At 42.6% G+C, this 15,328-nt stretch overlaps 1 protein-coding gene across 1 annotated transcript in view; it reads left to right on the plus strand.

Moving 5' to 3' along the window:
• LOC311016686 (solute carrier family 12 member 5-like) overlaps positions 1-15,328 on the plus strand; it is a 37,450-nt gene that overhangs the window by 15,201 nt on the left and 6,921 nt on the right. The window contains 22 exon segments of the mRNA XM_084014556.1: positions 3,737-3,840; positions 3,923-4,063; positions 4,792-4,938; positions 5,109-5,203; positions 5,205-5,382; positions 5,899-6,146; positions 6,583-6,794; positions 6,885-7,052; positions 7,292-7,390; positions 7,515-7,572; positions 7,881-8,055; positions 8,380-8,498; positions 8,627-8,725; positions 8,867-8,986; positions 9,389-9,493; positions 9,565-9,733; positions 10,589-10,784; positions 12,240-12,409; positions 12,552-12,683; positions 12,785-12,892; positions 13,477-13,593; positions 13,854-14,020. Coding sequence (XP_083870682.1) covers positions 3,737-3,840; positions 3,923-4,063; positions 4,792-4,938; positions 5,109-5,203; positions 5,205-5,382; positions 5,899-6,146; positions 6,583-6,794; positions 6,885-7,052; positions 7,292-7,390; positions 7,515-7,572; positions 7,881-8,055; positions 8,380-8,498; positions 8,627-8,725; positions 8,867-8,986; positions 9,389-9,493; positions 9,565-9,733; positions 10,589-10,784; positions 12,240-12,409; positions 12,552-12,683; positions 12,785-12,892; positions 13,477-13,593; positions 13,854-14,020 — 3,127 coding nt within the window.

Consider the following 15,328-nt stretch of genomic DNA (forward strand, 5'->3'; position numbering starts at 1 on the left):
CTGGTTTTATCACAGTGAAGACCAAAAAATGTTTTGTCCTTACTGCGTTACAGTCCCCAGGCTCTACCAGAGTAGCTGACTCTGTTCTATCTTTTAAAACATTTTCAAAATGTTGGTCTGAATTTGTGTCCTAGGGAATAATGAAATAGATAAATAAATAAGAGTTAAAAAAACATCTAAAAATATATAAAAATAAGTTTTATTACAAAAGCAATACAAATACAACTGGATTCACTTTTAAACTGACATGTTAGATGTAGTCAGAAATAAACATTTCTGATCCACATCACTGTCCCATTTAAGAACTTTGTAAACCTCTTGAGGAATAAAATCTTAAAATTGATGTGGACATTTTTTAGTCCTGATTCTCAAGTCAGCGGAGATTGATAATATGTTTATATTTTGCTCAGCTGAGCCCCCGCAGAGAGAGTAGATCTTTACCCTCTATGTAGAAGGATTTGTGAAGGGAGGTGTTAAGAGCAGGTTTAATTGGGTGAAAGTGAGACTGGATGGTGTCCTATCTGTGCAGGATTACCACTATGCAGCCGACAAATGGTAAACAAAAGAAGTACATTCATTGATTTATTGTCTTGGCATTTGTTATGCAAGTGGATCTCTATGTACAGTATGCACAGTACACTATATATGCATATATATATATATATATATATATATATATATATATATATATATATATATACGGACACTGATGTGCTGCTCTCAACCGCCGGTTACAATTGTGTGAGTAAGTTCTAGCACAGTTAGCTGCAATGCCGAGAGTGTTTCAGAAGCAATAGAAACACTCCCAATCTCATATATGGCAACTTTTAACTTTAATTTTATGGATTGAATCCGGTTCTCTGAAAGCAGAACACTGTCTCATAGAAATATGAAGCTTTTTTTTGTCAAACTGGTAGTTGTACCTGCATGACCTTTATTATATACAAGGGTTATTGACATTCCTGAATGCAGCTTAAATTACATGATACATGCAGAAATTAAGAAAACTACTGTGGCAGGCAAAATAAGACAAGAGAAAGGATCAGGAGATCAATTTTAGGGAGACCTCTGATTGGTTGGTTACACTCCAAGGTCGCTGACTGAAGGAAATGAAGTGAAGGATGAAGTGGTTGGATCTGTGGATGTGGCATGTTGTTTCTGAGGCTAGAGACTCACGAGCGAGCCTATTGATGCTTTTATCATTGTATAAGGGGTAGGTTGAAGGTTTCTCCCATCCCAGGGGTAACACTTGTAGGCCACTAGTTCAAAACCATCACGATTTATTTTGCTCACTTTGACACACAAAGATTAAAGCTGCTCGTTGAGATTTCTGAGAAATGCAGAAAGCAGAGGTCAGATCCTCATTATTTGAAAAGGTTATATCATTTTTCTTAATGACACCTTGTGACAACACCCTTTTTTTTTCAGTGTTCAACCGTCGTCCTCACCTTCCAGCCGATCACATGCCCCCCAAACAAGAAGACAGCAGGAAATATGAACAATTTATACGATACAAATTATGTCACAAACGCATACAATGCTTATTTGTGCATAAGAGAAAACCTGGCTCTCTCTCTCTCTCACACACACACACACACACAAAGTCATTTGGTCAAACATGGTTTTAAAAGCTGATTTCACTCTAAGCCAAGAGGCTGAAATGAGCTTTAAATGCAGATTTAAAAATCATGATGGATTACAGAATACTCAGGTGGTTGGCTTCAACGTAATCTAAACTGCAACTAAGAGTAGGAATAAAAGACCTGATGTCAGCCTAAATGTGACAAAATGCAGTTTGACTGGTGAGGTCATCATTATTGTCAGCTGGACAGCCTGAGATTATTTGCTTCTTAACCAATTAAAACAAAAAGCAAACAAAGGAAAGTTAAGCTTTCAATAGATCTGGATGAAGAAATCCTGAGGAATATAGTGGGATATAGTGAATCAGGTGCTTTTTTTTATGTGTTATGTTCAGTTATTGATAGAAAGCTGATAAAAGCGCTAATCCTTCATGCAAACTCCAAAACCACATAAAAACTGAAAGGCTTTTGAATCCAATTTGATGGGCAGTGCGTCTTTAGGGGGAGCAGTCAAAGGATTATGTGCTGTGTGAGAGCAGTTTGGCTGGCATTAGACTCTCCTCTTTGCTTTAAAGATTAGCGTATAATGCCACTGCAGCTCGGGGAATTGAAAGTGACGACTCGATTGTGTGGCTTTCATCAACTGGGATCCGCAGGATGTCTCTGAAAGTGGCACTTTTCACAACTTGCCCAGAATTTTTAAATGCCAACTACAGAATAATTTGGCACAATTTGCTCAGGTGAAACATGAATCTGTTCTTCGTTGTACAGGATTTATAGGATTCTTATGCAGTTCTTGCACTCACTGCTTTAGCTGTAGATAAAGAGAAAAGAGGGTTAGAGGTGTCCCATAATGAGAAGTCACAGTGGTGAGGAAAATGGCATGCTTCAAAATATCAACATCAATCCAAGACTGCCAGTCTTGGATTAAAGAGGACGCGCTCACAGTGCAGACTTAATCCCATAAAAGGAGGGCGACATTAAAACTGATATGGCTGCCTGTGGTTTTAGTGGCTTACAATCAGAACCTGTAATGAAACTTGGTAAATCATCTTAGTTTAAAACTTCGACGTCACAATTCACCTGAACACAAGAGTTAAAGTGGCTCTTACCAGTATATTTATTTTTACAATCAAAGAACTTTGTGGAAGCTAAAGCAACACTGATTTCCCGATCGCTATACATGCAGTACTTTTATCTTCAGTTAAGGATTGTGTAATTCTACGCTACACTTTTGATCCAAAGCAGGTAAAATATCTGGTATTATGAGCTTACTGAAACAGCGTTGGAGAAATGTTAACCTTTCGCTCAATATAAGAGTATGTGTTATCATGCTGTTGATTTTAACCAGCGTGGATGATGCAAGCAGCTCTGATTTCATACTAGTCAGGCTAAATTTATGTTTTGCTTTATTATGACACTAGAAGAAGAAGTTGGCATCTGAACTGGAACTCAAAAAGGAATAAAAAAAACCTAAAGGGTGCAGTACGTAAGATCTGGGGGCGTCTCAACGTAAGCTAGCAATTCCATCCATCCATTGTCTACCGCTTATCCTATATTCAGGGTCACGGGGGGCTGGAGCCGATCCCAGCTGTTGAGCTAGCAATTGGTTTGTCCATTCTTGGCCTCCGTAGAAACATGGCAGAAAACATACTTACTTCTTCCAGTTCTGCCAATAGATCCCCCTTATTGCTTCCCACTGCTTCTTTAATGAAATAACTTTTCAGGAAATGAGTTAGCATTTTTGCACTTCAGGTTGACGTTTTGTTTTAAGTTAGATGTCTGAAATGAGGTCTGTGGCTGACATTTTGTTATGCAATTAATTTTATAAAATTATGAAAATGTGAAGATCATCTTGACCAAACCAGCTGAGTGAAAACAAATAAGTTCTGAATCGTATTGCATACTGTTAATTGGTCGAAAAGCTCAACAACAAGCAAGTAAGTGGCCCTTGAGTTGGGATATTCCAAGTCGTAGGTAAGCTAATTCCAGCAGAAAACTAAATAAAATCCTTCATTGCTTCCTCTTTGCTCCGGTAACAATTTTATCGTTCCTGATTTAATCCAAAATGAGGGTAAAATTCAAGAAATTTTAGCAACTATACGACTACAGACCGTCTGTGTGCAGCTGTGACTGGCTGTGTGTTTCTGTTTCAGGCGATGGTATCCCCAAAGAGAGCAGTCCCTTCATCAACAGCAGTGCAGCCGGCGACGCCGATAAGAGCCAGCAGTATGACGGCAAGAATATGGCTCTGTTTGAGGTAAGGATGGTTTTCACAACCTGCAGCGTCACATCACCAGGTCTAACATATAACTGTGTGTTTCTGTGTGTGTTTGCTGCAGGAGGAGATGGACACGAGTCCAATGGTCTCCTCTCTACTCAGCAGTCTGGCCAACTACTCCAACCTGCCGACGGGCAGCAAAGAGCACGAAGAGGCCGAAAATAATGAGGAGGGGGCACGTCCATCTAAAAAACCTGTCAAGGTAGAGTACCGCCTGTGATCCGTTCATCCGCACCTTACAGCAATATGAACCAGAAGAGAAACTGGCAGACACTAATAGACAAAGGTTATGTATGATGTCTAAAAAGGTCAGTTGTAATAATATAAAATATGTCTTCTAGGATAAAGATTCTTTAATAGGTAGAGACTTTAATAAATGGATCTTCATGGATACAAACCACAGACCGTTTATAAGAAATGGGTGTAATTACTGTGACCTCACCCATCGGTACGTGCACTACGGCTTTAAAGCCTTGAGTTCATAATTCTGGACTTTCTTTGCAGCCAGAAGTGACACAAAAAGGTGGGGCTAAGTACGACCAAATGCTAAATAAGACCTTTTCGGTGTCAAAAATGTTACAATCAACTTTAATGAACTGAAAACACACTGTTAAAGTTGGGACTGATTGGACAACGCTGTGGTAGCGACCTGTCAATCACAAGGTAGCCACGCCCTAAAGCATCCCCTGCTCTATGGTCTAAAGGCGTAAACCATAAACTCATGTTTACAATGTTTGAGATAATAAATCAAGCGAGAAGTAGGTAATTTTCTCATCGACTTCCATGCAATCGGACATTTTTGCAACCAGAGAAGTCGCCCCCTGATGTTTGAGAGCTGTAACTCTCAGTAGCGCTCTATGGATAGATGCGTGTAGATATTTATTATGCAAACGGCATTGAATGAAAGTTGTTGTGGTGTGTATTTCTCAGGCTCCACAGCTGGGCACTCTGATGGGCGTGTACTTGCCGTGTATCCAGAACATTTTCGGGGTGATCCTCTTCCTGCGGATGACCTGGATGGTCGGCATCGGAGGTGTCTTCGGCTCTTTCATAATCGTCTTCATGTGTTGCTCCACGGTAGGTAAACACAACAAAAACGCCGAGCACGTCTCTGAGTACGGCACAAAGGACCCCTCAAAAGCATTACTTTTGCTTTGTACCAATTTTTCTGAAGAATTTCTTTGTTCGAAGTGTTGAAATCCTCAATTTTAGTCTCAACCTGTTTTGTTGTGTGCTGCTTTCTTCAGACGATGCTCACAGCCATCTCCATGAGTGCCATTGCAACAAACGGAGTCGTGCCAGGTGAGTTGATATCTGTGGGGATGCAATGGTGTGTTGGCGTGTGAGAGAGCAGCCACACCGATCCTTCTGTCTGTGTTCTGTCTCACAGCTGGAGGTTCATATTACATGATCTCTCGCTCTCTGGGGCCGGAGTTTGGTGGAGCTGTCGGGATCTGCTTCTACTTAGGCACCACTTTTGCAGGTGCCATGTACATTCTTGGCTGTATTGAAATTCTGCTGGTGAGTTAATTATCAAATAACTCATGTGTTTATTGTTTTGCGTATTCTCTTTACAGCCTTATCTATTGTCTATAGAGGATTTTGTGTTGTCTATAGGACCGCATTTTTGACATGTAATAAGAAAAGTGCACATGTAATAATCACTAATTAGTCCGGTTATTGTGCCTGCTGCTGGTTCACTGGAATGTCTATGGGGACAGATGCAATGTTCATTTATTCTATAATCATATATGACAATTTGTTTTATTAGACCCAGTAGACAGATTAAGGTGCGCTGGCATCGTCAGAAGAATAGATAGCTAGGAAGAAAAACAAGGACTTCAACTAACGACTATTTCCTTTACAAATAATCTGCTGATTATTTTCATAATTAGTCAATTTATTATTCCGTCTATGTAAAATGTAAAAAAAAAAATAATAATAAAATAAGATGGCCATTACTATTTACCAAAATCAAAAAGTTCACATCATTCAAATGTGTCCATCTTTTATCCCTCCATCTTTCCATTCTGTCAGATTTATATCATTCCCCAGGCGGCCATCTTTAAGATGGAGGGCCTGGAGGGGCAGGAGGCAGAGTTGGCTCTCCTCAACAACATGCGGATTTACGGCACCATCGTGCTGAGCTTCATGTCGCTGGTGGTTTTCGTGGGCGTCAAGTATGTGAACAAGCTGGCGCTGGTCTTCCTCGCCTGTGTCATCCTCTCCATTGTGTCTGTTTATGCCGGAGTCATCAAGACCGCCATCGACCCCCCTGTCTTCCCGTAAGTGACTATTCATTCGCTGGTCAAAGTCTCCGGTGAGACCAGTATGTGACGATGATTAGAGGTGTAACGATTCATTTCATTAATCGCTCATTTATGTTCAAAATAAATGACCAATGTTTAATTAAATTTTTGTATTCAGCATAAAATATTATTCAGGACTACTTTTTTATAGAATAAATATGTTAAATAAGTAATTCTGTGGTCTGTTTATTTTTTCACCTTTCAGAAGAATACAGATAGTCTCACTTGCATTATTGCGTGTTTATTTCATGGATATAGAATTTTGGTCACAAGTTACGTTAGAATCAAATCGAATCATTACAAAAAAATGTCCTTGAATCGAATCGCCAACTACTGTATCGTTAATTGAATCGAATCGCTGTGAAGCCAAAGATTCACACCCCTAACAATGATGTATTGACTCACTCTGCAGCGTCTGCCTCCTGGGAAATCGAACGCTCATTTCTAAAGGATTTGACGTCTGTGCAAAGGTCGTGGAAATGGACAATGAAACCGTCACCACCAAACTGTGGAGGTCCTTCTGTGATTCTGACAATCTCAATGCCACTTGTGACGAATACTTCATCAACAACAACGTCACAGAGATACAGGGCATCCCAGGGGTCACCAGTGGCATCCTGGCAGGTGAGAGGTGCCTGATCAATAATGCCCTCTATCAATCATCGGTATGAAGATCAATGCAGCTGCTCATTTGCACGTCCCTCTGTCCTTCAGAGAACCTGTTTGGTAACTACCTCGAGAAAGGGGTGTTCCTGGAGAAGCGCGGGGTTGCGTCGGACGCCAACCCAGACAGTCCCGCGACCAGCACCAACCGCTACGTCCTGGCTGACATCACCAGCTTCTTCACGCTGCTGGTCGGGATCTACTTCCCATCTGTCACAGGTTAGCAGCGCACTGCAGAGATGTCTGAACGGGGAGGAGGAGGTGCCGTCCCTAAGCAAAGCTATCTTTAAAGCTGCTCTTATCCAGGCGCAGCGTTGTGGCCAAGGCCCGCCCACTTCTACATCCTAACTGATTGACTCTTGGTGATATGACTAGAGAGAAAGAAAAGTAAATATTTCCTCCCCTTGCAGGTGTAAAAGCACACAGCTCCTGACCATTTTATCGTGCTCCACTCACAGGTATCATGGCGGGCTCCAACCGCTCTGGAGACCTGCGTGACGCTCAGAAGTCGATCCCCATCGGCACAATAGCAGCCATCACCACCACATCCATTGTGTGTATCCTTCACAAGGGAAGGTTGATTAAAAACAATAACTGTGTGGATCTGAAAGTGCCGACTGATGAATTTTATGTCACCTTTTGCTTTTCCAATTAGTGCATTTCTTAACAGCTTTGCCCCAGACATGTCCAGTGTGGTGCTGTTCGGTGCCTGTATAGAAGGAGTAGTCCTCAGGGACAAGTGAGTCCAATTATGTAGATGTTTTTGTAATCCAACTCTGACAACGAAAAATCTCTCACACATTTAATGCTCAGAGCATGGCACACCAGACGGTCGCTCTCTCTTTATACATTAAGAACAGACCCGAACTAGCTAAACAATCTGTACTTTAGGCTCAATCGTGCCTGGGCATGGATCAGATGGCCTAGTGGGAGTGTGCCCTTATATATACTTATATACAAGTTTAAAAACATCAAATAGAGTTTATCCCAAATGAAAGGTCAACAAGTTGTAGTTTATCAAAGCTTCTGAGTATTTTGTCTCCACAGGTTTGGTGAAGGAGTTGAAGGTAACCTGGTGATTGGGACTCTGGCGTGGCCGTCTCCATGGGTCATTGTGTTTGGCTCCTTCTTTTCCACTTGCGGAGCAGGACTCCAGAGTCTGACTGGAGCTCCACGTCTCCTACAGGCCATCTCTCGAGACGGCATCATCCCATTTCTTAGAGTGCGTACACATTAAGCACTAAAATGCTTCTTTATCTTTAAGAGGGCCAATTATGCTTCTTATGTGGTGCATACTTGTATTTCAGGCTCCTGCGAGAACAAATGCTTAATTTTTCCCATCCTGGCTGTGCGGCAGCAGCTCTCCTTAGCCTCTCTCTGAAACTCTCTATTTGAGCTCCTGCCCCTCCCTCCCAAAAAGCCCAGTCTGCCCTGATTAGTCAGCTGTCCACATAGCAATTTTCTCTAAACGACAGCATCTTTTTTCAATTTTGTATTGATGAGGAGAGAGCGTATGCGTATATCTAATCCTTTGATGTTGCTGAAGGTCTTTGGGCACGGCAAGGACAACGGAGAGCCCACCTGGGCCCTTCTGCTCACAGCTAGCATCTGTGAGATTGGCATCATCATCGCCTCCTTGGATGCTGTCGCACCCATCCTCTCCATGTAAGTGCAATGCAACTTCACACACACACACACTGCAATGTTCATATCTGTGCAGGCCTGCTGTAGTTAGGATCCTTCTTTCCCTCATCTTTTTTATTTTCCGTATATTTCTCTCCTTCACTCTTTAGGTTCTTCTTGATGTGCTACATGTTTGTCAATCTGGCCTGTGCCCTGCAGACTTTGCTGAGGACGCCAAACTGGAGGCCACGCTTTAAGTTCTACCATTGGTGAGTTTGTCAATCAGCGTGAAAAAACATTCTCAGTAACAGCACTTTTTTACAAGCTGTGGTCATTGATGTGTGCCAGCCAGCGGCGTGAGGCTGGAAGAAATTTCCCAGACCAAACATGTGATGTAATGTCTTCTGCAGGGCGTTGTCTTTTTTGGGTATGAGCCTGTGTCTGTCGCTCATGTTTATCTGTTCCTGGTATTACGCCATGGTCGCCATGGGCATCGCCACCTGCATCTACAAATACATTGAGTTCTGTGGGTAAGTAATCATAATGACCTCATAGGAGATAAAATTGTATGGCAGCAGCAACAAACTTGTGTTGTTTTGCAGTTCTTTTTTTTAAAGCTTAACAACAGAGATTGATTGTTTTTTATTTATGGATCAACATAATAAACAACAACTACCCAAAGAATAGCATGTGAAATTAAAAACACTGATTTCCAACATGGTCACAAGATGTCGGAACACAAAACAAACACAAAGAAGCGCAAGACATCCAACACAAATCCTATAGCCTTTTCCATAAAAAGCCTTAACCTGACTTCTATAAGCCCCTCTCATATTTAGACTTCCACGCCATGACAGCAGTATAAAAAACAGGAATTTCTAGCTATATAATTCACTTCACATGAACACACCCACTAATGTGCTGTATCACAGAGCAGAGAAGGAGTGGGGTGATGGGATACGTGGCATCTCCCTAAGCGCTGCACGCTTCGCCCTCATGAGGTTGGAGGAAGGGCCGCCGCATACCAAGAACTGGAGGTCAGTCCACACACATCTTCAACTTATTAACAGTTCAACATATATCACCAATTTACTCTGTTTTTTGTCAGGCCTCAGATCCTGGTGCTGGTAAGCATGGACGCTGAACAGAATGTAGAGCAGCCACGCCTCCTCTCTCTGGCCAATCAGCTGAAAGCAGGAAAGGGTCTGACCATTGTTGGCACCTCAGTTCAAGGAACCTTCCTCGACAACTACACCGAGGCCCAGACAGCAGATCAGGTTCATCCTCTAATCTCTTACACTCAACTCTCAACACAATTTTTCACAGTCACATGCGCCTGAAAACATGTGGAAAACATTAGTCTCTCATCCTTTCATACAAGATGCTTGGGAGGTTGCGCCTGCTGTTATCAAGCAATCAAAACATCAGCTTCACTCTGTCAAACTGTCAGAGCATGCTGTCACTAACCACACTCCCTGAATAAATATGATCTAATCTTTGGAGAGGAAAGCAAACAGATGTGTTGGCAGTATCCATTTGAAGGATACATCCAGGATGTCAAAGGGCAGTGAAAACCGGTTTAAAAGATAAAGAACGAAGCTAAAGCTACAGATCATGCCTTTGGTAAGGCAGATCACACCTCCATTCTTCTCCTCCCAACCTACAGACAACCTAACCCAAGATAAACTGATTTTCGGTCAGTCCAGCGATGGACTGACTCTACGGGACTGTTTTGAAACTACAGACTAGCAGATGTTCTGTGCTGTAGCTGATGGAGACATTGATGAATACACAGATTCTGTCTCAGCCTACATCTCCAAGTGCATCGATGATGTCGTCCCGAGTGTCAATGTCAAGACTTTCCCCAACCAGCCTGGGTCAATGTGATGTAAGGGATAAGGTCAGAACATGGTGCTCTGCCTTTAGCCCTGGGGTCCTGGAGAATTTGAGGAAGTCCAGATATGACCTACGGAAAGCCATCAAATACCCCAGATGCATGTGGTGTGGACTGCGATCCATCACTTACTACAAAGGGAGAAATAGTACAGACACCCAGCCAGCTGCCACTCTCCCAGGTGACCTCAATAGCTTCTACGCACGGTTTCAGTCTTCCCCTCTCTGTGTTTTTGTAGTCTCTGCGTAAGTTGATGGAGACGGAGAAGGTGAAGGGCTTCTCTCAGGTGGTCATCTCCTCCAATCTGAGAGACGGGACGTCCCACCTGATCCAGGTTGGAGGACTGGGAGGTCTGAAGCACAACACTGTATTGGTTAGCTGGCCCCGAAACTGGAAACAGCCTGAGTACCACCAGCAATTCAGGAACTTTATCGGTAAGTCTGTAACACTGATAAACTGAGATATTAGTTAAAGTGATGGTTCGGAGTAAAATGCACCCTAGGGTCATATCCACCATGACATCCAGCCAAATACCCCCTCAGAAGAATTTTTAGCGATGGTCAACATTGGTCAAGATAGGGTTATCAGCCGAATGGCTTAGTACTGGCGCGATGGTACAGTGTGTATATCTCGTAAATTACCCGACTAATAATGCATGGAATGTTACCAAACTTCTGCAGTAGTACACATAGTGTCTGTACTCACAAAACGAGGCATTTGGAAGTTTGTAAGTACACCAGGAGTTTATTTAAAAGAACACATGCCTGATAGCTTCTATCCTCTGCTGCTAACGCTACCGCTGCGTTGACGCCACTTCCGTCTTTCCGGAAAAGTTTGTAAAAGTCCTCTTCAAAACTCACAAGTGTAAGGAAAAAGCTAGTGAATTCAACACTCCATCAAAATGTATTGACAACTGAAATAATTGAATACTTGGTACTAGATGATATTTGAAAGCGTTTTAAGTGTTGACCTGATAATACAAGCATTTATAAAAATTCAGCAAAACTTTTTCATACTCTCGCATGAAACTTGCCTTACGGAAACAGCTGGGTACACGCCCCTGTCACTGAGCAGAGGATGGATGGTTGAGGGATAGTCAGACACCGTTATTCAGTGAGTTGAAAGGTACTTCTATTTCAAGGATTGTTGAGTTTCTTAGTGAGTTGGAAGGTAGGACAAGATGCCACCTATTTGTATATATCCAGGCTGCGGTCTAAAAGCTAAAGGCTATAATCCAGAGAGTTTCCATGAGCTGCCGTTTCGCTACAGTGATCCGGAGCTTATACAATAGTGGCTTTTTGTTCTCAACATAGACATCACAACGGCAGTCGAGACGCTGAGAAAGAAGCACTATAGCAGATGTCTGTAGCAGACATTTCAATAAAGACGACTTCCTTTATCCCAGTCGACACAGCGGTAGCATTAGCAGCAGAGGAAGCTATCAGGCAAGTGTTCTTTTAAATAAACTCCTTGTGTACTTACAAACTTTCAAATGCCTCGTTTTGTGAGTACAGACCCTATGTGTACTACTGCAGAAGTTTGGTTACATTTCATGCATTATTAGTCGGGTAATTTACGAGATATACACACTGTACCATTCGCGCCAGTACTAAGCCATTCGGCTAATAGCGGCTATCTTGACCAATGTTGACCATCGCTAAAAATGCTTCTGAGGGGGTATTTGGCTGGACGTCATGGTGGAAATTACCTAGGGTACATTTTACTCCTAACCATCGCTTTAATACACGTAATTATCCTGGAAGATAAATAATATTTGTTTTACTGAACACCCCCCTCCCTGTCTAATGGGAGGAATTAAACAAAGTGAGGTAAACATTTCACAAGCTCTCCATGGTATTTCATAACAAACCCGTTTTGTCCATCTGCAGAGGTGGTTCGAGAGACAACGGTAGCCAGTCTGGCCTTGTTGGTTCCTAAGAATATCTCCACTTACCCGTCCAATGGGGAACGCTTCACCGAAGGCTACATAGATGTGTGGTGGATCGTCCATGATGGAGGCATGTTGATGCTCCTGCCCTTCCTGCTGCGTCAGCATAAGGTGGGAAGCAAGACGCTGTGAAATATTCTTCACACTTGAGAAGGTTTGATAAGGTTTCGCCCGAGGAAAACGAAATAATAAACCCAAGCTAGATTAAAACAAGGACATTTTTGTTCATCACCTGTGAATGTTCCTGTTTCAGGTGTGGAGGAAGTGCAAGATGCGCATTTTTACCGTAGCTCAGATGGATGACAATAGTATCCAGATGAAGAAAGACCTCATCACCTTCCTGTATCACCTGCGCATCGACGCTGTGGTGGAAGTAGTGGAGATGGTGAGAGGCTCGTCTGTCACATGATCGCATTTCCTTTGATTGTATGACTCCTGTTTCCTTACTTGGCCACTGTATTGATGAATGTCTTTTTGGCTTCACAGCATGACGGTGACATCTCGGCCTACACCTATGAGAAGACACTGATAATGGAACAACGATCACAGATCCTCAAACAGATGCATCTGACCAAGAACGAGAAGGAGAGAGAGGTAAAACTGGAGAAACCTTAACACCTAAAGAGGGCTCATATCATTTTAACTTTAGCTTTTACCGAGTGGAACAAACTGAAACAATGGTTTGCATATGACCCTGAAGGCATTAAAGCTCTAGTCTACGATTTTTCACTTGAGCCAAATCCATCCAGTCCGCATGGCTACTATTGGCTAAATGTTCCGATACAATCCTCGCTCACTCTCCTGCTCACGTCTCGTCCCGACTCACTTCACTTCACTTTCTCGCGTAAAATGTTTTCAGAAACACATTTCGGTGAACTATTTTCGTAAAATAAGAGGAAGGTGGGAGGCTGCGAGGGGAGAACGATACGAGCTCGGAGGAGCACAGAGGGGAGGTGTGTGTTGGGGGCTTTTTTCAAACCTTTCAAATCGTAGACTAGAGCTTTAATGTTGACATTTGTCATTATCACTCTGCTCTCCTGGGTGGGGGATTGGTTTATAATAACGTGTTGGTGTCTGGACTTGTTTTCACTGATCTGGGGGGGGGGGATGGATTCCAGAGGGAAATTCCAAATTAAACCTGGTCCTTTTCCTTACTTCTTTTTTATATATAACTAAAGATCCAGAGCATTACAGATTCATCCCGTGGGTCCATTCGTCGCAAAAACCCGTCCGCCTTGCGCTCCCGGCACAGCGTCGATGAAGGAGCCAGCGTGCCAGAGCAACCAGAAGACGAGGTAATGCTGCCACAGATCTTTTTAGGATAAATTATTTGCTCATTTACAGCACGTCTGTCATCGTTCTGTCCACGCCTGCTTGTCTCTGTGTACTCCGGTTTGGGCAGAATCTACTGTTTGTGTGGTTTTATTTCAGCAGCCATCACAGTTTTTATTCTTTCCAGTGGCTGCCCGGTGATTTCCACTGGCCAGTTTCACCCACACTGACAGGTGTCTCTTCTCCTCTCTTTCACTGTCGCGTCACGGTGTCCCTGTCTCAGTCTGTGGCTGTCTCCAACTCAAAACAGGTGCAGCTGATCCACAGTAAGAATGCCTCCACACCAACCAGCCCCACATCCCCCTCGGCGCCAGCGGGGGGCGCTGACAAAGGAAAGACCCATTTATCGGCAAACCCGGAGGCGGGCAAAGACCTCTTCAACATGAAGCCGTGAGTTAACTGCCGGTTTCACTTCCGCAGGAAGATGCACCGTAAAACATGACATTCACACAGGAACGTGGGCCAGTGTCGTGTTCATTTTGTCAGCTCTTTGTAAATTAAGTCTTAGTGCTGTGTATGAAGTCCTTGTTTGTTTTTATCATATTTAGTCAAGTTTTAGTTGACTAATAGTCTAGGAATTTTAATCCTATTTAAAGGTCTGGTCTATGATTTAAAAGATTTGTCAATTGAGCCAAAATTGAGCAGTTCAGGTATGGAGCAGGGCTCTCAAGTGTTTAACTGAGTTCATCTCCTTTTCCATCTTGGAATGGAACCATATGGCGGCCATCTTGGCTGTGATGTATCAACACCACAGCTAAGAGGGCCGCCAAGATGGTGTATAGGCTATCGATGTCAATGGTAAATAAGGAGGAGTGGGTGGGAACAGCCATGGGTCTAATGGTGTCTATGAAATGGTAAGTGTCTTTGATTAGCTGGGGTGGAGAGGTGGAGAGGGGGCCAAGGAAGTGTTCTATATATTCGGAGATGTGGTATGAGGTGCTGCTGCAATCAGAAACTATGGGTCTGCCGGTATGGTCCAGGTGTGGGGCTCTTTGTGAATTTTGTGTTTGGAAGTTATGATTTTTTTATCGTGAAGGGATTGGTAATAGTCCTGAGTTGTATCTGGGTCTGGAGTTGGGTTCTAGCTGGGATGGGTCTATAGTGGTCGCCCGCAAGCTCTCGAAAATCTTTTAAACTGACCGTTGTCTGTTGATCTAATATGACTCAGCAACTGCATAGCTTATTTCTTGCATAAAATGTTTTCAGAAACATATTTCGGTGAACTATTTTCGTAAAATAAGAGGGAGGTGGGAGGCTCCGAGGGATCGTAGACCATAGCTTTAAGTCAAGTTTTTGTCTCATAGATATTTTAGTGTTTCTTTAAAACATTAAATTAAGATTGATTATCATTTAAGTCAATCTAGTCCAACCAAAATATATATTTGTCATTTGGTATAAGATTCATGTTTTCCTTTTCCTGATGAAAAACACATGAATGGTTAAGAATGCAACCTAAACTGCTCGTTTTATAGTGAACCAATGTAACTTATGATAGGCTGCTATGTGATTATTACGTCAACAGCTCCGATGTAAACACTGATGTAGCTAGTTGATGCTAGTTAAGGCGTAAATCATTGAGAATAGTGCACAAACAATGTAATTTGATCTACCTGCAAAACATAGATTATAAAAGTTTGCCAGCTAAACTGCTAGGTCCCATTTATTCCTCAGTAAAATTATGAGGTCTTATATTAGGCT

Source organism: Eutrigla gurnardus (genome assembly GCF_963514095.1).
Source record: "Eutrigla gurnardus genome assembly, chromosome: 8".
Taxonomy (NCBI): domain Eukaryota; kingdom Metazoa; phylum Chordata; class Actinopteri; order Perciformes; family Triglidae; genus Eutrigla; species Eutrigla gurnardus.